The sequence below is a fragment of the Convolutriloba macropyga genome, chromosome 11 (genome assembly GCF_964194025.1).
Source record: "Convolutriloba macropyga chromosome 11, txConMacr16.3, whole genome shotgun sequence".
In the NCBI taxonomy this organism is placed as follows: Eukaryota; Metazoa; Xenacoelomorpha; order Acoela; family Convolutidae; genus Convolutriloba; species Convolutriloba macropyga.
In genome coordinates, this window is record NC_134478.1 from 25,605,898 (window position 1) to 25,633,464 (window position 27,567).

The window sequence follows — 27,567 nt, forward strand, 5'->3', positions numbered from 1 at the left end:
TCTGAACGCTATAGATAACAGAGTAAAAAGAAATAGCAAAGAAGGACTTGAGATCTTGGGCGCTGCCATCGGCAATCCCAGTTTTGTTGCTGCATCTTTGAGAAAAAGAGTCATCAAAATAGAAAAACTGCTCGACAACTTGGCGTACCTAGACGACCCACATTGTGCGCTTGGAATTCTTCGAAGCTGTCTTGGTGCCCCAAAGATGGTATATTCCCTGCGATGTAACACTCCATCTGACGAATCCTCTGTTATTTTGCAGGATTTTGACAAGCTTCAGAGAACAACATTTGAGAATATGTTAGGCACCCTTATAAGTGACAACGCTTGGAAGCAGGCTTGTCTACCAATAAGCAAAACTGGCATTGGGATTAGACAAGCAATTGACCAATTGAAAGCGGCGTTTGTTGGGTCAGTATCGCAGGCAGACGCTTTAGTGGAACAAATAACCGGTGAGAAAATTACAGACAATCAAATTTTCAAAGAAACAGTGGAAGAACTGAAGAATCTAGAAATTAGCCAATATACGCAACACAAGATTCAGGAGGCACTTGACGATGCTGCTTTTTCTGACCTTCTTGGTAATCAGACTTCAAATCGGGAGAAAGCTCGTTTGCTTTCACTAACCTTGCCTCAATCTGGTGCCTGGCTTTCCGCACCTCCAATCCCTGGTCTGGGCCTTCACCTTCAGCCAAATGAATTCAGAGCCGCATTGAAGTATCGGATTGGTGTTCCGTTATACATTGAGGAACGAAAGTGCCCTTACTGTCAAAACGGCAGACTGGACAAGCTGGGTGATCACGCTTTAAGCTGTCATGGTCGGGGGGATATGATATCGCGGCACGATAGAGTGAGGGATAAATATTTGCTGCTTGCTCGACCGCAAACTTATCACCCGTCTGCGAACAGAAAAATTTGATTCCAGATAATAACTCAAGGCCAGGAGACATATACTTGCCAAGCTGGTCAGCGGGACAACCATCTGCGTTAGACGTAACCATAACTTCCCCACTGCAGCCCAGTCTAATTTCAGATGCGGCGAGGAGGTGTGGTTTTGCTCTGACAAATGCTGAAGATAGGAAATATGAACAATATGCCCAAAAATGTGCCGAAATAGGTATCCAGTTTGTACCACTCGCGTTTGAATCTTTCGGGGGCTTCTCAGATTTGGTCCGGAAAACTTTGAAACGTATAGCCTTGCTTGCCGATAACCGAAACTTTCAACCAGCTGGTTTATCAGTTGCCTACAATCGGTTATCTCAAGGAGTCTCAGTGACTTTAATGAGAGGTTCAGCCACAATGCTGATCGCCAGAGATCCCCTGTTATGAGACTCATTCCTGCGACAACACCTTCAGCCCCACAATAGTTAATTTACAGTATTGACTCACCCAATTTTAGTTGCCCAGTTATTGCTGTGCGCGAACTTGTTTGTCACCCAATGAGCGGGGACAATGCTCATTTCTTCTGTTCAACCCGATTGTGTGGGTTGATTTTGAAGAAATTTTGAAGACCCGATTGTGAGGGTTTGTGGGAACAAATAAAAGGCAAATACTCAATTGCGTGGGCGCCATGGTGATTTGTGGGCACAAGGTTGATCGCAAGAAAACTTTCTGAGAATTGACTGAACTTAGAAATGATTTAAACCATGATTTCCACAACCAAGCACACCTTAAATTTTAGAATTTAGCTTTAAAAAAAAAATTGTAGTGGAGCAAAAATGAAAGCAGCACATTAAATTTTGCGATAGCCTTCCGTTTTGACACTTGGATATGAGTTATCAATTTTTCATTGGATCATCTAGTCATCTAATTACCCCGAGGTAACAGTGCATGTCCTTTGAACTTTATGCGTAGGGAAGACCGCTAGCGTATATAACTTAAATCACATTTGTTGGAAAAAGGACAAAAAACCAAAACATACCCGGAAGATTGCCGGAAAATAGCCGCCGTTGATATCCATAACTCTATTGGGATTGAAAGAAAATAAAATATCAACAAAAACTGATTTTTGTATAAAAACATTTTTAAGTAAGATTTATTTTGATGTCATTTCGTAATTGAACATACTCCTGTCTCTCAGTGAGAGGCTACAGGGTCTAACATCAATACCAATAAGCATTATAGATAGTAACTAAAACTTATGAGAACAAAGTTCAAGTACCAGGCATCTAAAAATGGGCTTTATGGGTTTATTTCTATTTCTGACTTTGATTTTTTTATACTGACTCTCTTCATTTTGACTTGATTTGCTGAGCAGCTGTTGTTTAACATGACTTTCAGCAGAATGACAGCAGAGTGAAACTAGACTAGAGAAGTCAAAAGATTTCACGCAAAATGTCGAAAAAGCGGCAAAATGGGTAAAGCGAAAAAAAAGTTCGACGAAGTAAAAAAAACATAGCAGGACAAGTCCTGACGTACAATTCAAAGAATTTTCATTGACTAACCAGAAAAAACTAGACCTAGAATGGACTATGAATTAATTGAGAACATAATTTTTTAAAAAATCAGATAAAAAATGAGAAGAAAACAGAAAATCAATGTCAAAATGCAGCATGTGAACACAAAAAACCACTAGCGAGAAATGAAAATTTAATTCAAACACAAAACTAGGCCTAGAATGGACCTCCGACTTATCATAAAATTCATATTAATTTCCAGAAACCTTCAAACCACTACACCGAAACCAGCCTAAAATTAAAACAAAATCATAACCAAACCTCTTAACCAAAATAAAAGAAAAAAACTGCTTTAAAATGCCGCACGTGAACAAAAAAATTTCGCTCGCTTAGAGAAAATTTTTTCACACAACAATTTCTAACTCTCTCAAAAACAGCGGTATGAACAAAAACCACTCTTTTTGCTCCACTCTTCACTTTCGTTCAGCGCCAAAATTTTTTTCACGCGTTTCATTTTACCGCTTCAAAAATCACTCCAAAAAAATTGATTAAAAAAAGGACTTCTCCAATACTCCTCTTCGAGTCGTAAAAGCACAGCGCCCCAATACAATTCAAATTCTTTGAATTGTAAAAAATAGGAGCGCTATAATAGCCGGCTGAGAAGATGAGGGCGGCTATCAATAACAGTTCAGAAAATTGTTTAAACATTTCAAAAACAATTGCTATCTATGCCATCAAAAATAATCGAAAATCTCGAAGGCAGCTACAAAAAGTGAAATTACGCAGCAATTTAAGGCCAATAGGACGACGTGTTATTATAGTGATTTAGCAAAAGGATAAGCAATAAAAACGGTCAAATCTCAAGAAAAACCCAATAGTTTTGTTTTAAATTTAAATAGTGTCAAAGTCACGAAGACCACTGGTATGAATTCAAGCGGATAATCAGTTCCATTTCTCTATAGTAGAACCATTCTTAGGTTCTAATCGGTGACACGTGTCATTTATGGAATTAATTTATAAGACAACAAGGCGAATCGCTAATGTGCAATTGCCCATAAGGTTCCGACCCCGCTCATCCACAATTTTGGCATGATTGTCTACCAAATGAGGAACCTGGAATAACCCAAAAATTCAGGTACTTTTTTAAAATTGGTGTATGAACAAAAGATTGCCTCCAAAGAAAAAAACTCAGTGGTGGAGTGAATAATGGTAAATTAGATTGATGAGATGTGCAAATATTCAGAAAGCGAGTCAAGACGACCAGCAAAATCAAACAACAACAACAAAAATTAATTACATCAAAAACTTCATGCCCGTTTTAAAAAACAAAAAATAATAACAAAGTCAAAATAGCGTCAGATAAAACTGATATTAAACAAAATAAATTTTAATTCACCAGAAAAGATATGGGACTACTCAATAAAAGAGCTTGGTAACAATACACTATAAAGAACAAAACCAGTAAAGTTGTAAAATTCGCTTACTTTTTTTTAAAACATTTAACTGTAAAGTTTTGAAAACCATTAGAAAACAATTAGAATATCCCATAGGTGTACGATTACCAATGCTTCAATATAATGAATTAAGAACTGCCGGTATTCAATTTTTTATGCGGTTACAAAAAGAGCAACAAATAGACAACAAACAAAAAAACAATTAAAATTTGGCAGAAAACGCTTTCGATACCGTAAAGCCATACTATGGCCATCAAAATATGTTCAATTGCGCTTTCTGCGAATACCAATAATACATTATGTAAACTCTCATTAATGAAGCTAGGTAACAAGTAGATGGAAACAAATGTAAAATTAAGTAACACTTCAATTTTTTTCGAAGAAAATATTTTCAAAGACATGAACGCCATTGATTACAGAATGAAATAATTAAATAGGTTTGTTTATTCTTCCGAAGCAAACCCTTGAGAATTGAAATTATCCAGAAAATGTCTTACGTCTACAAAAGGAACGTCAAAAATGACAAATTAAAAATTAATTTACCTTTTCCGTGTCGAAGCCAGTAAAGTCAACAAATTCTTTTAAAACATTAGATTTTGTGACACCAATCCCTTTTGAAACCATCCTTTGACAACAATATTGTCATATATAGCTTGTAATTAACGAGACTAGATAACAAACAAACAATAAAAGGAGCAAAATTGCAAAGTTACAAAGTGTTTTTTTTTTAAATAATAAAACAATTGTATCAGCTATCTACTAATATCAGAATATCGGATCATGTATTCTTCCTGAAAAGCCAACAAACCGGTTTATTGTACTGGAATTTGCATACGATTAAAAAGACAAATTATAAAGGACAGTTAAAGACAAAACTCAAAAAATTCAAGAAGCATTCTTTCATTGCTGACAATAAGCTACAAGTTGACCAAATTAAGAAAAAAGTAGAGGCAAAGTCCAATAAGTCATTATTTATTTAAAAATCAAATACTTTTAAAAGTCAAAACGACCATAAGCTTTCAAATAATCAACTAGATAGAACAATGTGGAGCTATTTAGGAATCCAACTGGACCTATCATTTTAGTGAGCTTTGGTTTGAAATGTTCCTTTATTTAATTAATGTACAAACGATCGAATTTTTTAATAAAACAGACCGACTCATTACAATCCGTTTTTTTTGGCTCATACCAGTCCAAGTTTGATCCAAAACTAGCCCTGCTAATGCTGTTTGTCCATAACGAACACTTAATTATTCGAATGTTCTAGATATTGATATTTTGTTAGTTAAAAACTCAAAAATAGATGCTGGGTTTTTGATAATCAACGAATAAATTTAGCAAAAAAAGCGCAAAGTTTTAATTACAGAGCACTCACAACACAATTTGAAGTAGAAAAATCCCCGTTTTGAGTCTAAAAAGATTGTGTTATTGGTGTTTGAGTCTGTACTTCCTGTAAATTTAATCAAACTCGACTAAAGAAACTTATTTCGTGCTGTTTTTGATGAAAAAGTCTTAACTTTGAAAAATTTAGCCAGAATTTCTCACAAAAAATTAATAAAAATAGCCTACAAAAAAATTTTGGTCTTTACGAACAAAAGTCAACAACACTTTCTAAAAAAATTAACAAATTTTATTAAAATTGGCAAAGTTTTAGTCAAAAATTCCGGAAAATGTGAATAAAATCTGACCAGAATTCACTCCATTTTCTCAAAATTTAAACCTCGATAACTCCCTGTAAAAAACTAAAATTAAAATCTTTTTAATTCCATATTCTACGCTGGACAAGCTTTCTAATGATACCAGTCTCAACTCTTTACGATGAATATATCGACCGGCCAAAATTGACTGAACAAAAAAACCCATTTGAGTATATAGTTCCTTCCCCCTCAAGAGGGGTCGGATTAAAAAATGTACAAAAAACAGACAAAGAGCATTCGCAAAGGGCAAACAAATGGTGTCGAAGTTTAGGGCCACTAGATAGAAATCCCATCCATTAGGTTATTTATGGACTCATGACAACCGTTGAGACCTGCCCTTAACGGGAGTAACTGATAAGGCAACAGAAGCAAAAAAAATACGCTCAAACTTGAAAAAATCACTGACATTTTATGGCAATAAATGGTTTCCAAGTCATTAAAAGCTATTACTGCCGGTTCACGGATTCAAGCGATTGCAATTACACGCAGTTGTGTAATTTCAGGGGCTCAATTTAATTCAGGGGCTGTAGCCTAGATAATTTTTTCTTTATGGGTGCCAGAAAATAGTTGACCACGCCCCCCGGGATCCGAACCACTGGCCTCCCGATCCCACAAAAGGAGCACTCCCCACTCGACTATCAGTCCCTTTTTTTGCTGTGCTGCAATCGACTTTATATTAGCAACAAGCTTTACTCCAGAGTGAGAACAATAGAGATCACTCAAAAATGAAGAAGGAAAGCGTGAAAAAGTCACTTGCGAAGTCAAAGAACGTTCTAGAAGAAAAGCGCAAAAGCAGTCAAGCAAAAAAATATGCATAAAAAAGACCAACACGTTTACAATAATTGCTACGAACTTCGTTCGAGAGCAATTAATAATAGTATTGCTTTGACGTTGTGTGTATTTTAAGAAACAAATTGACTTCAAACATTTTCCTTGCGCATCAAAATTATGCAATGTTCAACACACTTCTTATGGGCCTCAGCGGACAACTTCACACTAACCGTTCCCGACAATCAGGCATTTCTCTAGCACCAAATTCTAATTGAACTGAGGAATCTGAACTCCCCTTCGAGATAGCACCTTCCTTGGTCGTTTCATCTTCTGTTCCAAGGAAACTACTGGGTCCTTTACAATTGTGTAAATGGCCCAACTGCACATTCAAAGTACTGTAGAAGCAGAATCTGCACACAAATTTGGCATTATGGATCAACTTGATATGTCTGATTAGGGCACACCGACCTGTAACACACAAATCGATCACATAATATACATATATATTCATATATATATATATATATATATATATATATATACAAAATTATAATAAATATAGTTTTCCGATAGCCCAAGTTGGCTTTTCTTGCGGTGAAATTAAATTTAAATCATCGAGAACCAAAGATGACTAATCGAAAAGTATAATAGGCTATAACATAAATCAACCATCAAAATCTGAAGAACCTCTGAAAATTTTAAGTACGCCTAGGACAGATTTCAAGTATCCTATGATAGCCACCAAAAATTTTTACGTCCATTGGGATTCAAACAGAAAACCAGACACATTGATAGCCTTTTGTGTCCTCACTTGGTGTGGAGTTTTAGTAAAGACAATTATAGAGAACACCTTCTAAACTGAAAGATATTAATTCTCTATTAAGGCTAAAAAGAATTGCTCTAATGACCTTTGATAACCCAATACACTACACCAATGACTAGGCTCTCAATTTTTCCCGTTTTCTTCATCTTGACCGTATTTACTTGTAGCGTGAACTTGTTATTGAATTCTAAACTCCATGCCGTTGAAGCAATGAGTGAGCGAGTGAGGTACGTTAGAAGTCAAGCGTGAAAATCGTGACTGAAGTGATCAAAAGAAAGCGAATAGAAAAAACCAAAATCATGATCATTATAACGTGAAAATTAGGTTCAGCTTTTTTCGTTTTTTGAATGTTTGCAAAATTGTTTTTTTTACACATCATGCGCTTGCTCCTAAGTGGTGATATTCATCTAAATCCGGTACCCTTTTCTCACATTCGTGAATCGGACAAGCTGATAGACATAGTTACAAAGGATTGCGAAAATCTAAACATTTGCCTATTCAATGCACGCAGTTTAAAAAACAAATATGGTTTTTTCACTGAATTTTTGACAAATTCAACTCAAAACACAATAGTGATCCTAATGAAACTTGATTGAACGAAACAGATTTTTATCCAGAGAACTTTTGAGTCCGAAACACAAATTTTAATCAAAATCAAGGTCATCAAAGACAGGAGTAAATAAGGGTGGGGGTGTTGCCATCTGGGTTCCTAGGGACATATCTTCAAAACAGCGAAATGATCTAAACGTACTCAATGAAGGCGTTTTTGAGTCCTTATGGGTAGAAATATCTGGGCTATCGGTTAATCCTAATTAATGCTTCGTATAGTCCCAAATAAAAACTTGGGAAACTATTTCATTGATTAACATCAGAAACTTTCTCGGCGTACTGAATCGTTAACGAAGTTTTGCTTTATGACGACTAAAATCTCAATTATTGCAAAAGAGTCCACTTTATTGGATGAATTTGCGAGTAATTCTGGACTTAATTTATCAAACACAGAAAAACCAACAGAAAATTGGTTAAAAGGCGTTTGAAAACAGCCAAAGACGAGTTTTGCAAACAATTTCTCAATGAATTACCAACAATTAAAGAACAATGGAGTTTCACCAAGAAAAAAATTGGCACAGAAAGGGAGTTTCTCGTTATAGAAAAACTAGTCGATGGTGAAACACAAATAGAAAATGAATTTGATATTGCATATTGTCTCAATAGAAGTTTCAAAAAATTAGGCTTATACAAAGGACAAAATGTGAGCGCTCCAAATACTTCTTGCATAGATGTTAGGTAAAATTTTTGCTTCAGAACATTTACACTTAAGGAACTCTTATGGTGCCATTGATTCACTCAACAATAGGTCTCCAGTTACAGTCCTTTTTAATGCATGGGCAATCAAGGCAGCAAAGTTTGCAATCGGAACCCATTTGCAGTTCGTGTAACACATGCATTAGTCAAAAAATAGTCCCAGAAAATTTTAAATTTGCTCTCATTATTCCGGTCTACAAAAAATGGGATGAAAATTTCTTTTAAAAATATAGGCCTATCTCAATTACTCCAATGTTTTTGAGCGTATACTTCTCACTCAGGTTAACGAATTTATTAAAAAAGAAAAAAAATTAACGGTACACAGTGTGGATTTCAAAAACATAATTCTTCTACAGATACTGTATTATACTTGATCGAAGGAACATAAGAAAACTTCGATAACTTCAAAAATTTCAGTTGCTGTTTTTATTCTAGCAAAAGCATTTAATTCAATATCGCACAAAAATTTTCTCAAAACACTGAAGCATACGGTTTTCAGAAAGCGCAGTTGACTTAATTGCTTCGTTTCTTAAAAGCAGACAGCAGTGTGTTCAAATAAATTAAAGTAACATAGAATGGTTGGAAACAAATCATGGTTTTCCACAGGGAACGGTTTTAGGGCCACTAGTTCTTCTTCTCTACATTAATGATTTCCGAGAAAAATCACAAAGAAACTTCGACATAATTCAATTAGCTGATGACACAAAGTTTCCATTTTAGCAAAAAAAATGTCACCGAACTGGAAAAATGTGTTTCTGAAATACTGGAGAAACAGATAATTATCCGCAGCCAAACAAATTAACCATGAAACCATGATTACCGGTAAAACTGAACTTCTTTGCGTTTCGAAAGAAAATGAAAAATTTGATCCAATAGTATATCAGGAGGAAAAATTAAGCCACAAAGTCACTGCAGTTAATTAGGTATAATGATTGATTCTAAATTAAACTTTCATCTACAACTCAACAAAGTCCTATCAAATATGGCCACAGCAATTAGATCCATATACCTTATACGTCATCAGTTACCCTCAGAAAGCACGATTGATTCTACTCAATCTCTAGTCCATTCTCATTTAACTTTCAGTGCTCCATTTTTTCAGAACTTGAATTTCTTTGCAATGCAGCAAATTAATCGACAAATCAATTGGGGAATTAAAGTTTGCTATGTGGAAAAAAATTGACATTTTGCGTACAGAACTTTAAATAAGCCAGATGAGTGTTTCAAAAATTTGGAATATTTCATTACAGAAATCAAGCGCATACCTGTTTCAAACATAGCAAAAAATGGTTATAAGGCGTTTGAAAACAGCCCAAAACGAGTTTTGCAAACAATTTTTCAATGAATTACCAACAATTAAAGAACAATGGAGTTTCATCAAGAAAATTGACAAAGAAAGGGAGTGTCTTGTTATAGACAAACTAGTCGACGGTGAAAGAAAAGTAGAAAATGAGTTTCATATTGCAAATTGTCTCAATAGAAGTTTTAAAAAATTAAGCTTATACAAAGGACAAAATGTGAGCGCTCCAAATATTTCTTGCAAAGATGTTAGGTAAATTTTTTGTTTCAGAACAGTCACACTTAAGGAACTCCTATGGAGCCATTGATTCACTCGACAACAATAAGACTCCAGTTACAGTCCTTTTTAATGCATAGGCAATCAAGGCAGCAAAGTTTGCAATCGGAACCCATTTGCAGTTCGTTTAACACATGCATTAGTCAAAAAATAGTCCCAGAAAATTTTAAATTTGCTCTCATTATTCCGGTCTACAAAAAATGGGATGAAAAATTTTTAAAAAAATATAGGCCTATCTCAATTACTCCAATGTTTTTGAGCGTATACTTCTCTCAGGTTAACGAATTTATTAAAAAAGAAAAAAAAATAACGGTACACAGTGTGGATTTCAAAAACATAATTCTTCTACAGATACTGTATTATACTTGATCGAAGCAACATAAGAAAACTTCGATAACTTCAAAAATTTCAGTTGCTGTTTTTATTCTAGCAAAAGCATTTAATTCAATATCGCACAAAAATTTTCTCAAAACACTGAAGCGTACGGTTTTCAGAAAGCGCAGTTGACTTAATTGCTTCGTTTCTTAAAAGCAGACAGCAGTGTGTTCAAATAAATTAAAGTAACATAGAATGGTTGGAAACAAATCATGGTTTTCCACAGGGAACGGTTTTAGGGCCACTAGTTCTTCTCTACATTAATGATTTTCGAGAAAAATCACAAGGAAATTTCGACATAATTCAATTAGCTGATGACACAAAGTTTCCATTTTAGCAAAAAAATTTCACCGAACTGGAAAAATGTGTTTCTGAAATACTGGAGAAACAGATAATTATCCGCAGCCAAACAAAAAATGGGATGAAAAATTTATGAAAAATATAGGCCTATCTCAATTACTCCAATGTTTGCAAAACCCTTTGAGCGTATACTTCTCACTCAAGTTAACGAATTTATACAAAAAGAAAAATATTGAACGGTACACAGTTTGAATTTCAAAAACATAATTCTTCTACAGATACTGTTTTATACTTGATCGAAGCAACATAAGAAAACTTTGAGGACTTCAAAATTTCAGTTGCTGTTTTCTAGCATAAGCATTTAATTCAACATCGCACAATGTTTTTTCTCAAAAAGACTGAGGCACACGGCTTTCAGAAAGCGCAGTTGATTTAATTGCTTCATTTCTGAAAAGAAGACAGCAGTGTGTTAAAATAAATTATGTTTACATTGAATGGTTGGAAACAAATCATGATTTTCCACAGAGAACAGTTTTAGGGACACAAGTTTTTCTTCTCTACATTAATGATTTTCGAGAAAAAGTACAAGGAAACTACGACATAGTTCAATTTGCTGATGACACAAAGTTTCCATTTTAGCAAAAATAATGTCACCGAACTGGAAAAATGTGTTTCTGAAAAACTGGAGAAACATAATTATCTAAAGCAAAACAAATTAACCATGAATACCGGTAAAACTGAACTTCTTTGCGTTTCGAAAGAAAATGAAAAATTTGATCCAATAGATTATCAGGTACAGGAAATTAAGCCACAAAGTCACTGCAGATAGTTGCGTATAATGATTGATTCTAAATTAAACTTTCATGTACAACTCAACAAAGTCTTATCAAATATGGCCACAGCGATTAGATCCATATACCTTATACGTTATCAGTTACCCTCTGAAAGCACGATTGATGCTATTCAATCCTTAGTCCATTCTCATTTAACTTTCAGTGCTCTATTTTTTCAGAAATTGAATTTCTTTGCAATGCAGCAAATTAATGGACATATCAATTGGGGAATTGAGGTTTGCTATGTGAGAAAAAAGTTTGAGAGATCTACAGATCTCTTAGTAAAATCTGACATTTTGCCTGAACTTTTAATACGCCAGAGGATTGTTTCAAAATTTTGGAATATTTCATTACTGAAATCAAGCGCATACTTTTTTCAAATATCACAGAAAAATGGTTAAAAGGCGTTTGAAAACAGCCCAAAACGAGTTTTGCAAACAATTTTTCAATAAATTACCAACAATTAAAGAACAATGGAGTTCCATCGAGAAAAATGGCCAATAACGGGAATGTCTCGTTATAGACAAACTAGGCGATGGTGAAAGAAAAGCAGAAAATGAACTTGATACAAACTTCAAAAGTTACCTTTACCTTTAAAAAAACGGAACCACTAATTTTGATAGCATTGTACTAAATTTTTATCATTTTATACTTGTAGTATTTAACTCCTGGGTTAAATTTTCAATTTACTTAACTTAAAAACATAATAGGACAAGCCCCGAATTACAAACAAAAGATTTGAATTATGTTGGTTGAGTTCTAAACTCCATTCCGTTGAAACAGTGAGTGAGTGAGGTAAGTTAGAAGTCAAGCGTGAATATTTTGACCTAAGTGAGTGATCAAAAGGTAACGCAAATTTAAAAACATAACAGGACAAGCCCTGAATAACAATCGAAAGACTTGAAATAAATAATGACCTGACAACCAACACTTGCCGAGAAACATCAAACTATGACAGTCAACAACAATATATTATGCGCAAAAAACAAACCACAATATCTAAGACACAATTTAGTAAATAGATCTTCCGATAAATAAAGTATTTAAGACAATCAATGAGAACAAAACAGTAAATATTGAAACTAAGCGTGCTATGAATGAGTAGCCAATGCAACAATCTTTGGAAATTAACAACAGACTATCAAAAAGTGCCAAAACAGTAATTGGCAGAAATCATCCATTTTGAAAATTAGTGGCGCCAAAGCGAAAAAAACTACACTACATACTAAAATCTTTAATCACAAGATAAAAGACAACTTTAGAAGTCAACAGTCATTAGCATTTTCGTTATGTGAAAAAGGGAAGAAAATGTGCACACCAACACCAGTGCTAGGAACTCCAGCTATTAATTAGAGCTATCCTGTGCCTCGTTAGCAACCGATAACAGTTGTCATTATGCCTTCTGTTAATAGAAAACTTAATGAACAACAGAATGGGGGCAAAATTCGTTCATATTTTTTTGAAAAAATCAATGACAAAATCAAAGAAAGCATCAGAAATAAACTGAAGGAATCAATTCGGATAATTAAGGATTAGCCAGCTTTTGGTAACACCAGCCAATAATGAGACTGAGTGATAAGGCAAAAAAAACATACAAACAAAACCAGCTAATAACAACAAGGCGGCTCGGTAATGTGCAATGGCACATAAGGTTCCGACCCCGCCCATCCACAATTTTGGCATAATTGTCTACGAAATGAGGAACAGATAGAAAAACCCAAAAATTATTTTTTGCGAATCCCAAAAAAGCCCAAGTCTTTTTCAAAAAATTCTGTATGAACGATAAGATAACCTCCAAAACAAATAACTCAGTGGAGTAAAAATTGATGCATTAGATTGCTGCAGTATGTCAATATTAAGAAAGCGAGTCAAAACGAACAGCAAAATCAAACAACAACAACAAACATAATTACATCAAAAAATTTATGTCCCTCTTAAAAACTAAATTTAATAACAAAGTCAACATACCGTCAGATAAACCTGAAACTAAACAAAAATAACTTATAAATCACCAGAAAACATATGCGACCAGTCCATAAAAAGGTTTGGTAACAATTATACAAAAAAGAACAAAAACAGAAAAGTAAAAAAAATTAACTTATTTTTTTGAAACAATTAACTTCAAAGTAATAAATACCATTAGGAATAAATTAATATTACCACAAATTTGCGATTACCACTGCTTCTATAGAAGGGCATTAGGACCTGACCTCATTCATTTTTTAGAGCGGCTAAAAAGAACAACAAAGAACAAACAAAATTTCAATTGAAACTTGCCAGAAAACGCTGTCAAAACCGTCAAGCCAAATTTTGGCACTCAAAATATATTTGATTGCGTCTTCTTCAAACAGCTATAATGTAGTACGTGGCCATTCATTAGTAAGACTAGGTAACAAGTAGACAAAAAAGCGAAGTGCTAAAGTATGTAATACTTTTAATTTTTTTTTTCGAAACAAAATTACATTCAATGTCATGAAAGGCATTAATTACAAAAAGAGCTATTTAAATATCGTCGTTTTTTCATGAAAAGGAAACCCTCGAGACCTGTAATTATCCAGAATATTTCTTGCATCTACAAAAAGAACGTCAAATATGACAAAAATCAAATTAATTTAATTTTTTTTTGTGAAAAAGCGGTGTCGAAGCCAGTAAGGTCATAACAAAATCTTTAAAAAAAAGATTTTGGGACTCCAATCCCTTTTATTCCCTTGACACCCATAATGTCATATTTGACCTGTAATCAACTAACGAGATTAGGTAACAAAAAGAAACATAAAAAGAACAAAATTGCGAAGTTAAAAAAGTTTTTTTTTAAATTTTGGAAAACGATGGGTTTGAAAGTCATAAAAGCCATCAGCTATCTGCTAATATCAGAATATCGGTTTTTCTATTCTTTCATGAAAAGCCAATGAAAGCTATCACTATACAGGAAATTTCATACGACCGAAACGACAAAGTATAAATGACAGTTAAGACAAAATTAAAAAATTCAATTGATTTCTTCAAGAAAGAGGCGTCGAGGCCATTAAAACGATGATTTATATCTTTCAGGATTTTAATATGTTCAATTGTGCTTTAATTTGAATGCTAATAAGGTGACATGAGAACTGTCAACAATGTGATAATGTGACAAAATTAGAAAACGTGAAAAACTGGAAAATATCAAAACAAACAAAAATCTAAAATCTTGTAGTATCAAAGCCAGAAAACAATAATTTCAGGCTTAAAACTGCAACCAAGAATAAATGTTAACTCAGTAGAAAGAAGAAGCAGTCTTTTTTTGCTGACACTAAGCTGGAAGTTGAACAAATTAAGAAAAATAGAGGAAAAGTTAATGAAGCCATTATTTATTGAAAAGTCAATTATTTTTAAAAAAAGAAACGACCATAAACTTTCAATTAAAAAACTAAATGCATTAGCCTGGAGCTGTTTAGCAAGCGAATTGGTTGGAGCTATCACTCCTGAGCTTTGATTTGATATGTTCTGTTCTTTATTATTAAAAAAAAAGTCTTTTTAAAAAAAAAGACCGACTGATTACAACCCGATTTTTTTTGGATTGTAACAGTCCAAGAATGGCCCAAAACTACCCCTGTTAATACTTATTGTCCGTTAAGAACAATTGATTTTTCGAATGTTGTAGATATAGATAATTTCTGAGTTGAAACTCAAAATAAATTTTGCATTTTTGATAATCAACGAGTAAAGTTAGCAAAAAACGGCAAAGTTTTAACTACAAGGCACTCTCTTCGGACTCTGAAGTAGAAATAGCCCCCCTCTGAGTCTACAAAGATTGTATGAGTGTTGTTTGGGGGTGTACTGTAGGCAAATTTAATCAAAGTGGACTAAAGTAGCTTATTTCGTGCTGTTGTTGATGAAAAAGGCTAAATTTTGAAATGTTTATCCAGATTTTTTGACCAAAAAATTAAATCAAAACAATCAAAAATGCTTGTTCGTCTTCAAAAATAAAATCAACGACACTATTCTTAAAAATTATAACAAATTTTAGCAAAATTGACGAAAATTTAGGCAAAAATTCCGGAAAATGTGAATAAAAACAACGTGAATTCACTCTTTTCTCAGAAGTTTAAGCCTCGATAACTCCCTGTAGAAAACGAAAATTAAAAAAATCTTTTTAATTCCATATTCTACGCTGGACGAGCTTTCTAATGATACCAGTCTCAACTCTCTACGATGAATATATCGAGCGGCGAAAATTCACGGAACAAAAAAAAACCCAGTTGAGTATATAGTTCCTCCCCCCTCAAGAGGGTCGGAACAAAAAGTTTTGAAAAACCTTAACAATGAACCTAAACCATTGGTTAAAGTCACTTATGCCTAATCAGCGAACAACGAGAACTGTCAATAACATAGTGACACAATAAAACAACACATCTGGGCAGGACAAAATCATTGATAAGTGGTGACTGAAAAGTTAAAAACTATTTGATATCAATTAAACCTATTGCACAGCTTCTTTTTACGCCTCATTACTGTGTCACTGAAACATTAGTGACAGACAAACAAGACAATAAAAAGAACTTCGTCAATGGTCAAAACTAAAAAAAAAACAAGTTTTGAGCATTTTTACAACGTAGTTCAGTTCAAACTCCCCAATTTTCTCTGCTTTTTTCCGTCCAGTTGTTTTCAACTAATTACTCTAAATCTGTCATTAAATAATTTCAAACATTTACTTTCCTTTCCCTGCTAATTTTTAAAGTCAAAATCATTGGCCATGATGACACTGAGTAGAGCAGAAGAGAATAAAACATTTGCATGTACTTTTAACATCTCTTGTACATGTAAAGACGACTCTTAGACAGTTGACAACTTTATAGCGCCGATTGGATTTTGAGTACTAATTCCTCTAATACCTATTTGCCTAATTTCCACGAAACTTTAGCTCAGGATTTTTGCCCGATGGATACAAAAATTCCTTCCTTTCGCCTGATCGAATTTACGCCTGATATCCCATACCCCTAAACGCTTTCATTTCACGTGCGTCATTTCATGTCCCATCAAAAGAATCGGTCGCTGAGTGAATTAATCTACTATTTCTTTTGTTTCTTTATAAAATCAACTCATGCTTTTAAAAAGTTATGATTGAAGACCGTTCAAGAAATCTTCATAGACGCTGCTACTAAAAAGCTTCAAAGATGCATGTTAAGTCACATAAACAGCCTTAATTTAATTTAAGTGTTCATTGTTATTTCAAGCAGCTCTTTCGATGAGACTTAAAAGAGAAAATTCTATTGCAGATGAACAATCCATCAACTGACAGCTCTTGCAATGCAAACAATGACACTCTGCTCGGATCAAGTTTAAGCAAATGATAATCCGCCTCACAGAATCTGTTTCTCGTTTACAGTTTGTATACACGTCTATTTGTTTTTGTTTATTTTTGCTCTTTCACAAAGCTTTTAATTATTGTAGAACAAAACCGACTAACTCCCGGTGAATTGTTCAAACTACTGAAAAGCGGTTGGCTTCATTCTCACTAAGTTCTCGCAAAGACAGTCTTCGGCCATTAGCAGAATATTACAATTAGCAGAACTTGAAATCTAGGTGGCCCACCTTTCACTAAATGAGAAATAGCACATTTCTTTTGGTGAAATGACAATTTACCCAATGCCATAACACGCAATTCATACTATTTGATCTTTCTGTTAAATAATCCGATTACAAAATAGCAGTTGGTTTTTTGATATCATACTCGAGTGGATAGTTGTTCCGACCCGCCTGAGTGGGGAGGAACTATATGCTCAACTGGCTTTTATGCTCAGTCAATTTTGGCCGAGCGATATATTCATCGTAGAGAGTTGCGAGTAATATCGTTAGAAAGCCAATCCAGCGAAAATAAAAAGATTTTTTTTATTGAATATCGTTTTTTCCAAGCAGTTGACATCGACTGCTTTCCATTGCATTGGATCACATTTTCCGAATTTTTGCTTAAATATTCGTCAATTTCGCAAAAACATATTCAAATTGTTAATGATAGTGTTCATGGTCTTTAAGGTCAAATGAGAATTGTGAAATCTAACTTTTTCGCCAAAACTTTGGCTAAATTTACTCCAAATTCTGCTTTTATTTCATCAAATATGCTTTTTAGCCCACTTCGTTTAAATTTGCCGAAGTACTTTTCTAGCCCTATGACTTAGTCTGATTATTGCCAGGTTTCCTAAGGGGTTACAAGTCAATCTATCTAGAATTTCTAATATATTGTTTTTGAAAAGATTCGACACCGTACTCTCAAATATAAATTGCCATTTTAATTTGATCTTATATTTGTCGTTCCTTTTGACAGTTGTATGAAATATTTTGGATAATGAAAGGTCTCAGTGACTTACTATAAACAATAACCGATTGAAAATGATTTCAGTTGGTATCGTATGGTTTTATCTGATACTTTTGACTTTGTAATTAAGTTCTTCTTTTTCAAAAAATTAGACATTGAGTGTCGGTCGTAATTAACATTTGTTCTCATTTGATTTTGACGTTTGTTTTGCCTCTCAGTCTCGTCAATTTATGGGCTCATCGGCCCTCTAATGTCTCATTAGTGACTTCGTTTAGTGATTTCAATTTAAAGCGATGTTTTATTTGAACACAAATTATTTTCGAACAATTTGAATCTCTTCGTCATATGGTAGACAATTAGGTGAAAATGTGGATGAGCGGGGTCAGAACATTGGAATATTAAGTGCAAACGCACATTACCGAGCCTCCTTGTTTGATCGTACTTTTGGTTGTGATAGTGTCATATCAACCCAAGGCCTGCTGAAGCATCGCCTAATTAACTAGTCTTAAATTACAATTTAAAATTTGCAGATATTCTTTATTAAATTTTAAATGATCTCACTCAGACTAAATAGTCTTACTAATAATATTTTTAGCAATATGTTAAAAAATTGGATACATTTTGAGATTATAAAAAAGGACCCGTATTATAATTTCTTTCGAATTACGTTATTTAGGGATTAGATTTTCCTTCGTTCCTGTTGATTTTACTATGTTGGCATCATGGACAAGTGCGAGTATACATACCCAGCAAAATGAGTTAAATCCCACGTAAGGTACAGAAACAAAATCAAGTTGGAAAAAACCTCTAAACTCTAAACAAACGCCGTCTGTCGCACTAATTGCTCTCAAATGACAAGTGGCCGGGATGTGCTAGCCTGGATAACGTCCCCAAGGTCCTCCAAACAAAGTTATTAGAGGTTATTCATCAACTACAATACTGTACAGAATGTATATTGAATAAAAAAAACCCACTAACGTAGGATAAATTGCTCACGAACGACAGGCGCGGGGTACTTTAATTCAGGGGCTGCAGCTAAGATAAAATTTTCTGTCTGGGTGCAAAAACAATCTGACTAGAAGGGGGATCAAACCTCAGACCACCAGAATTATCAACAGCAGCGTTAACCACTCGGCTATCATCCCCTGGTGATATCGAATCTTACAATCGCTTTCTTTGTGCGACAATTGCAACAAATTTTATTTCAGAATGAGAGCAATTGAGATCACTCAAAAATGAAGAACACAAGCGTAAAAAGTCACTTGAGAAGTCAGATAATGTTCTAGAACAAAAATGCAACAACGCTCAAGCAAAAATTTTGCATAAATACTCAACTTTCCAATAATTGCTTCAAAATTCCTTAAAGGGCAATTTAAAAACATACCCAGCAGATTGCCGGAAAATAATAGCCGTTGATTCCCATAACTCTATTGGGATTGAAAGAGAAGAAAATATCAACAAAAATTGATTTTTGTATCAAATATATTTAAGTGCGATTTAATTTGATGTCATTTCGTAATTGAACATACTCCTGTCTCTCAGTGAGAGGCTACATGGTCTAGTATCAATACCAATAAGCATTATAGATAGTATCTAAAACTTATGAGAACAAAGTTCAAGTACCTGCTGTTTAAAAAACTTTGAGCAGAACGACAGAGTGGAACTAGCCTAGAGAAGTCAAAAAATTTTCACGCAAAATGTCGAAAAAGCGGCAAAATGGGTAAAACGAAAAAAAGTTCGACAAGTAAAAAAAATAGGAGCGCTATAATAGCCGGCTGAGAAGCTGAGGGCGTCTATTAATGAAACTAAATTCAACGCACATCCGAACCCCATAGTTTTGCAATGTAAAAAGGAATTCTTTCTTACAAAAATGGCACCCAAATTTATACATATGTTTGGCAGAACTTTCTGCGTAACTGCTCTCCTAAGGCTAGTGATTTTGGCTGTGGGATTTTTAGCAAAAAAACTTTAAAAAACTTACCATATTTCAAAATGGGAAACAGAAAAAGTTCATCAATTCATTATGATCAAAAAGCTGCCACAAATTGTAACGTCTTGAAGTATGTATGTTCAACTCTGAGTGGATTTGTGTTTGCGTTAAGCATTGTGAACCTGTTCTGATTGGGTGAAAAAACATTCTTTTCACTGTGAAGAATCAATTGAGTTTGTTTTTGGACGTTGGGATATCTGATAAGTTAGCCATAAGCATCCAGGGGGAGCGGTGGCCAAAAAACTAGCGTACGGGAGCGTTGATCAAAACGGAAGCACTGCCGCACATTTGCTAAAAAATAGTGCAATTTTTAATTAACTTCTGTCAGCTGAATTCAACTACTTAAAACTGAGAATCAGAGCAAGTTAGATCATGCTATACCCAAGAAATGGAGCATAAAAAAGTCACTCAACAAGAGAACTTAAATTGCTCCAATGAGTAAAAGTTTTGCATTGCACAAATACGACACAAAAATTATTTCAAACTTGGCTCGAAAGTAATTGAACAAACTAATATCAATATTTCAAGGAAGCAAAAATCACACAAACTATCAATTATCTGCAATTTGAGCAACATATAACCGACTTACGGCGATTAGATCTCAAACGTCTAAACAGTAAAAAAAAACTGCGACTCACACCATGATTTGACGTCTCCTAAATACATTCGGTAATTTGTCTCCGTAGACACTAGGTTGTAAGCAAACACCCCTCCAAATTAAATTGTACCATTTTACAACTTCATTTACACAAAACAAACCGAGTAATGTCGTTTGAATTGCTCTCAAACGACAGGCGTGAAATTTTAATTTAGAAAGGGTGTAGCGAAAATCCACCCAGAGAGGGATTTGAACACCCGGATACTCGGTTATCAGTCTGCGACCTCAATTACTAAGCTATACCTGCTTTGCTACTATCGCCTTTTGTTACCTGACTTTGGAAAAACTTTGAAAAGAGCAATAAATATAGGCGAAGCGAAATTTAAGAAGTGAAGTCTGAAAAGTAAAGTCCCTTAAGAGCAAAAAATGTTCTTACACAAAATCGTAACTGTCAAGCGAGAAATTTGCATTAAAAAGATACTTTTACAACAACTTCTCGCTCGGAAGCAATTAATGAAACATACTCAAAGCGCCTCCTTAAAATCTTGTAGAAAAGCTGCTTTACCCGTTTCTCATTTTTGACGACAAAAGGTACATAATCAGACGAAAAAACTACGACGGGAAGTCATCAGAACGCAAAATTGCATTAAAGACACACAGAACAAATATAATTACTACAAACTTCGTTTAAGAACAAAAGAACAATTAATTATGATGCCAACCTGCGCTTGAATTATCGAACTCAGCATCTTCACACTTGTCGCAAGTCAGGGGCACTCCAACCTCTGACCTCCTCACACTCGTGGACCTAGACCGACACTGCTGCAATCGCTTGAACACACTTTTGTTCTTGCACCTTGCTTTGTGAACCTTCTGCTCCTCAATCGTTTCAAAAGCTCGAAAACACGCTTGGCATAAAAATGAAAGATTTGAATGTTTGTTTCTTAAGTGAACTATCATTTCTCGTCTAGCTACTTTCTCGCTACAGTGTTTGCATGTAATACAATTTGTGATGTCTCGTTCGAAATCGGATTGCAGCCTTGATACCGAAAACTCTCTTTTGAGTTTCACTAGGGGCTTGATTGTAGCGTCGTCAACTTTCGCCGCAACTTCTAATTTCAAACTCAGATTAATCTTTTCTGGAGTTAGGACTAGTTTGGGCGCTCTTTTCGATTCCTGAGTCGACATTTTTTTCGGTTTGGCTACAATAGGCGAAGCATTAGGCGAGGACTCGTGAACGAAGTCAATTAATTGTTCTTCATATGATACTGCACTTTTTGATGACCTTTTAGGCCTCAAAACCTGTTCTGCTTCCATCTCATTTCCCGCCATATTGCCTAGCTGATCAGTTGTATCAAATTTTTTATCTTCGGTTTGATTTTCTAGTTTTTGGTCTAATCTTTCTACTGCACTATTTTCTGTACAATTGTTCCCCTTAGCAAAAATGGTTTGAAATTTCTCTGAAACAGGATATTCCACGGCTTGTGACGCTGGCTTTATCAATGTTTTTGAAGTACAAATTTTAGCCTTTTTACCTTTTGACTTATTATTCGGAGGTTTAACTCGCTTTTTGTTACTAACTATTCCGACTTTCTCAGACTTCACAATATGAATATCGAATTTTGAAGAATTTGAGATGTTCACTTTGATCTCGTCAACATGGAGAAATGATTCATTGTTGTTTGTGTCACAGATTGGTTCCAATTCTGGTTCAGGATTAGGTTCCTCAAGAAGGCACAACTGATTAGTGAGTGCACGATGCCTTTCGTCATTTGTAGAAATTTGGGAAGACGAGATAGGCGACTTCGTTTTTGAATTGGTTAAAACTCGTACAGGCACTACTGGCTAAAACATGACCACGATTAAATGGGAAGTCTCAACACAATTTTCACGAGAACCCATTATTATTGTAATAGTAAACCATTATTATGTAAAATGGTTTCGTCCACAGATTCCTCCCCTGACAAGCCAATGTTATAATCTGTAAATACCGTATGACGTGGATTTACCACCAGATATGATGTTTTCACTATTAAAGTTAGTTGTACGATCCTTGATACCAGAAATTGAAGTTTGTTGTTGAAAATCCCAAGAAAAGTTACAGTAAACAAGATTCGGAGATTTTGCAACCAATCAGCCGGCGTAAAGCAAATTTTAGTTTTCACTCTTTATTATTAGCCGTAACTCTTATTATTATTAGGAACTTCAGATATTTATTCTGTTTTCAAATGCACAACCGAACAAAACAAGGTACAAAGCTGAAAAAAGATTGGTCTTGAGGACATCTGTTTTTACATTATTCAAACTTTGGCACCAAATATACATTTTTTGCTTTTTCAGTTCCTCTTGTTGGTTCAAGTTCAAAAAAACCGAAACCATACAAGCAATCAACTTCTGTAGTCATTTATCAGCTTGTGTTGACTGGACACATAAACATGAAAACCGTTACAATGACAGCGCTACTTACAGACAAATTACTTACTCTAAGAAATTGTCTAAAAGTTTTCCAAAAATACGCTGGTTCGTTCCCCCGTTATATAACAACGGCATTCTATTTTTGAAAAACTCAAAGCTGTTCGGAGAGCTGTTCTTATTCCAATTCTTTTTGTAGAAACATTACAATATTTTTGAAGTCTGAATCAGCACTCTATCAACCTGTTCTATTCTTCAAAACTAAGAAAATTTTCCGTCATCTTTTCAGTTAGCCACGTTTCTATTGAATAATGAATTTAGGTGAGAATCTCAAGACCAAATACCAGAGCTGCCAAATCAATGTAGTGTTTTCCCATTGACCCTACATTTAAAAGCATTAGGGTGTGAGACGTAACATTTTTGATACTTCAGTTCTTATAACACAATTCTCTCAACACAGCCCGAAAGGGCTGATTCGGTGAACTCAACTGCATCGCAATAACATAACCGACAGATTGCCCGAAAATAGCCGCCGTTGATTCCCATAACAAAGATTGGAAACTAGTCAAAAAAGGTTTTTGTACAAACAACTTTAAAGTGCGAACTATTTTAATGTGATTTTGGAGCTGAACATCCTCCTGTTTCGCAAGGAGACCACACATGCGCTAGTATCAATACCAATAAGCATTAGAGATGGTAACTAAGAACAAATTTCGAGTAACGGGCATCTAAAATCGGGCTTTACGGGTTTATCCCGTTTCTAATTCAGATTTCGTTTTTGATACTGACTCTGGTATTTTGAATTGCTCTGCTGAGCAACTGCTGTCTAAAAACACTTTTTAGCAGAATAAGAGAAGAATGAAACTATTTACTCCGCTTTAAAAGGCAAATGAGAGCCGTTAGTAATGAGACTAAGCAATAAAACAACACAAGAACAACAAAAACAAGCAAGACTTAAAATTCAACTTTTATTTTTTGGAAAGAGAGAATAAACATCAAAAAACCACTGATATGAACTCAAACTTCCAACCATATTCCTGTATTTCTCATTAGCAACCTGTCACTAAATGTCGATGAGTCCTCCCCCTAATAATATCAAACGATAATAACTAAAAATCGCAATAAAACTCGCTGAAACTTTCTGAGAACACTTAGTATAAAAGTCACTGAACCCAACAGTAACTGACACATACAATTAAATCAATTAATTGAATCCTCAAGGACTACCTGTCATCAATGAGATTAAGTAAATAGAAAAAAATAAGTACAACAATTACCAGCAAAACTGAAAAATCACTACACTTTTTTTAAAACGAACGAGCGTATAAGACACAAACAGCAAAAGCTATGAATTGAAATAACTTGCTTTAATTGAACCCTTTATAGCAACCAATGAGACCTGTCAATAATGAGACCAAGAGTTACGAAAAACAAAACTCGAAAAAAAATCGATAATTATTATTGAAAACAATTATTGTCAGTCACAGAAATGACTAACTTTGAAGAAAAACGATTAAATCGATATACATAACCCCTATTAGAGGCATCAGAGACCTGTTCCCAATGAGATTAATTGATAAGACATCAAAAAGTACAATAAATACTTGCAGAACTCAAAAACGCACTCAAGAAAAAGTAGTGTCAAACTCATGAAAACCACTAGCTATTAAATCGAGCCATTAATTAGGTTCTTTTATGCTTCAATGGCAACCAATCAGACCTGTCATTGATGATACTAACTGATAAGACATCAGATAATTTGAAAAAATGGGGCAAAATCTAAAATTCACTAATATTTTATGACAACAAATAGTGATAAAGTCGTAAAAAGTGTTAGCTGCCCCTGAATGAATTCAACCAAAGGCAAAGAGGCACAATTAGAACAAATATGTATCCTCTTAAAGGCACTTAAAGAGAGGTAACTCTGAAAACAGAAGTCAAATCGACGCACCTGAAAAAAATCTATCTCAAAAAGCTCTAAATTGTTCAAACACCAATTTCTCACTCCTTTTAAGGTATTTTGAAGAAAAATCACATCTCAAACCTGCTCGATTTTTTCCTCCATCTAGTATTTCAGTGTGACCAAAATCACCACTCTAATTTGACTTCTCATTGACGTGAAAAAGCCGAAAAAATCGAGAACAGATCTTAAAAAAAGACATCGCACGAATACAATTGAAATTCTTTAAATTTAAAAAAATGAGGAGCGCTATAATAGCCGACTCAGAAGCTGAGGTGACTATTAAACATAACGGACTACCGTCGGACGAATTAATCTCAAAGATATGGCGAGCGGTTGGCTTCGTCAATAGGTATCTACGGATTAGGAAGCCTAGCCTTAGATCAGTTTTGTCCGAGAGATTTCGGCTACCAATATATCCACGTTTGTCTGCCGTTTGAATGATTCAACGATCAAATGAGAGTAAACAAGGATAAGCCGTGAAGGCATGCTACCTTTACGTTTCGGTAGCATCCGGAATTTTACAAAATCCGAAAATTTACAAAATTTCTTAATTGAGCTCTCCATTAAAGTTTTTTTTCCTGAAAACCAAAACACAACATGATAACAAAACTAGCAACATTCATCAGAGCAAATTTCACCCAATATAAGCACAGCTGTCCATTCGGGCTTATATTTTGAAAGATTTTGCAAAATGATTTCTTACAACCTAAGCATTGCAATTCCGTTGATCAAAGCAATTCGAATAATTAAATTACCTTTTCCCTGATCGGAACATAATTTATAGAAGTTTCTTCCATCTTATGAAGAACATCAATCACTGGTGTCCCATCGCACCGTTTCAAATGAGTTCTCAATTGACCAAAACTGGAGTGCCTTGAATCGCACAGACGACACCTGAAACAATTTAATTTGACAAAACTTGCACTCAGTGCAGTGAGCTCTCGTTATTGATGGCCAGGACTAAGACTGGAGCATTGTGGCATGTCATCAAATCAGGGACTCCCTGTCAGTTTCTCTAACTTTAGGTCAGCTAACTAAGGTTAGCTTCTGTTACAATTTTGATTCAACTTTTGCTTTAATTTTTCGGTTTCCAGCGGGATAATAAGTTCATATTTCTTCATAAGTTAAATTCTAAGGTCACACCTTCAAGAGAAGGGCTTCAAATAATGTTTCCAGGGTTTCGAAAGTTTATAGACCACTACAGTTAATTAACGAAAAAGAAACCAACTTCAAAGCACTATGTGATAAGACTATGTGATAAACTGCCCTTAATGCGGTATTCGCTGAAAATTTTCCTTGACGGCAGTTGAGATGACGCAAAAATCAAGAAGTCGAGGGCAAAAAAATGCAACAATAAGTGAAACGCTTTCATTTGAGCCGTTACAATTTTTGAGACAAAAATAAGCGACAACGAGAACCTTAGAACACACATTGGTTATGTAGCCATTAACAAAGCATTCAGAGCGTGCTGTGTTACAGGTGGAATCAAGTGGTGGCTCATAAGGGTCACACAAAAAGAATTGGTCAAGCGAAAAATCACAAAAGACTATACAACTTATATAATTGCTATAAACTTCGTTTGAGAGCAATTAATTAGCTAGAAGTATCATGGTAAAATTTATAGAAAGACTAAAAGTGAGGCAACCATTACTCATAACGCGCGAATGCTTTCCAAGCTTCTAAAATTCTACTCATATCAGACGGAACTTGGTAAAATTGCTGAAAAACAACAAACCGATTAAAGTCGGACGAAATTGCGAGGACGAATCTAGAGGTAGCGTTGCTTCGAAGTTTTTCTTTATCCTATCCTAACCCCAGAGGGGTTCGCACACGTAACCTGTAGGATAACAGTTTTCCATGCTAACCACAAAGCTATATCGTCTTTGCAACTTCGACGCTAAAAATTGCCTTTATGCTAGTATTTTATTTCGGAATGAGAGTGATTGAGCTCACCCAAAAATTCAGAAGTCGAGCGTGAAAAAGTTACTTGAGAGAAAAGAATATTCTACAACAAAGGCGCAAAAACGGTGGAGCACAAATTTTGCATATAAAAGACACGTTTACAATGATTGTCTCAAACTTCATTCGTGAGCAAAGTATGTTTCCTTCGAATGGTGCTATTTCCAATTATCAAAAACAACCTGAACAAGGCTGCTCTTCTGCTATAAGGGTCGACGTCATCTCCCACGAAATCAGGATGAATGCGGCCGAGAACTCTTTCCAGATATGCTTCAGGAGATCCGTTCAAACTGTTTCCAGATGCATAACTGACTGAGATGTCAATACTCAAACTGCCCATGACAGCTTCACGTCAGAAACAATCAATGCGCAGACACCATTGTCATCTGCAATTATACAGTTCAATATTTTGTAAAACATATGATAGTGAGAGTTGGAAACATCGTTGAGATAGAACAAACATAACCAGACCGTCACTTGAACTGAAATTTCTTTAATTCAGTTGTGACATTTGTACTTCCCGAACAAACCATATGTCAATTTTTGTTTTGTCTGGAACTTAAATTAAAAATTTGTTTTAGTCTTGTAATTATATTATCCTGTATAGCCTATTACTTTCAACCTTCAATAGGCAATTGCATTCTTTCACTAACAAGGAGGCTCGTTAATGTGCGTTCGCACATGATGTTCCGACCCGAGCTCATCCACATTCTTGACTTAATTGTCAACCAAATGAACAGATAATCAAAAACATATGTTTGAGTTAAAAAAATCTTTACGCACCCAAACTACTAGTTGAATTACATGATGCCATGCCTCATTC

General features: G+C 34.8%; 1 protein-coding gene across 5 annotated transcripts in view; it reads right to left on the bottom strand.

Annotated features, from left to right (window-relative positions):
• The window catches only part of LOC142349674 (uncharacterized), a 110,271-nt gene extending 83,143 nt beyond the window's left edge, over positions 1-27,128 (bottom strand). For all 5 annotated transcript variants that reach the window (XR_012760843.1, XR_012760842.1, XR_012760841.1 and 2 more), the window contains exons 1-4: positions 26,927-27,128; positions 25,541-25,679; positions 21,133-22,255; positions 6,549-6,786 (exon numbers count right to left, since the gene is read on the bottom strand). Coding sequence is in view for 1 of the 5 variants with exons in the window: in XM_075401398.1 (XP_075257513.1) it covers positions 6,549-6,786; positions 21,133-22,255; positions 25,541-25,679; positions 26,927-27,084 (1,658 nt within the window). In the remaining 4 variants the exon portion in view is untranslated. The remainder of the gene's footprint in view (positions 1-6,548; positions 6,787-21,132; positions 22,256-25,540; positions 25,680-26,926) is intronic.
• Between the last annotated feature and the right edge of the window lie 439 nt (positions 27,129-27,567).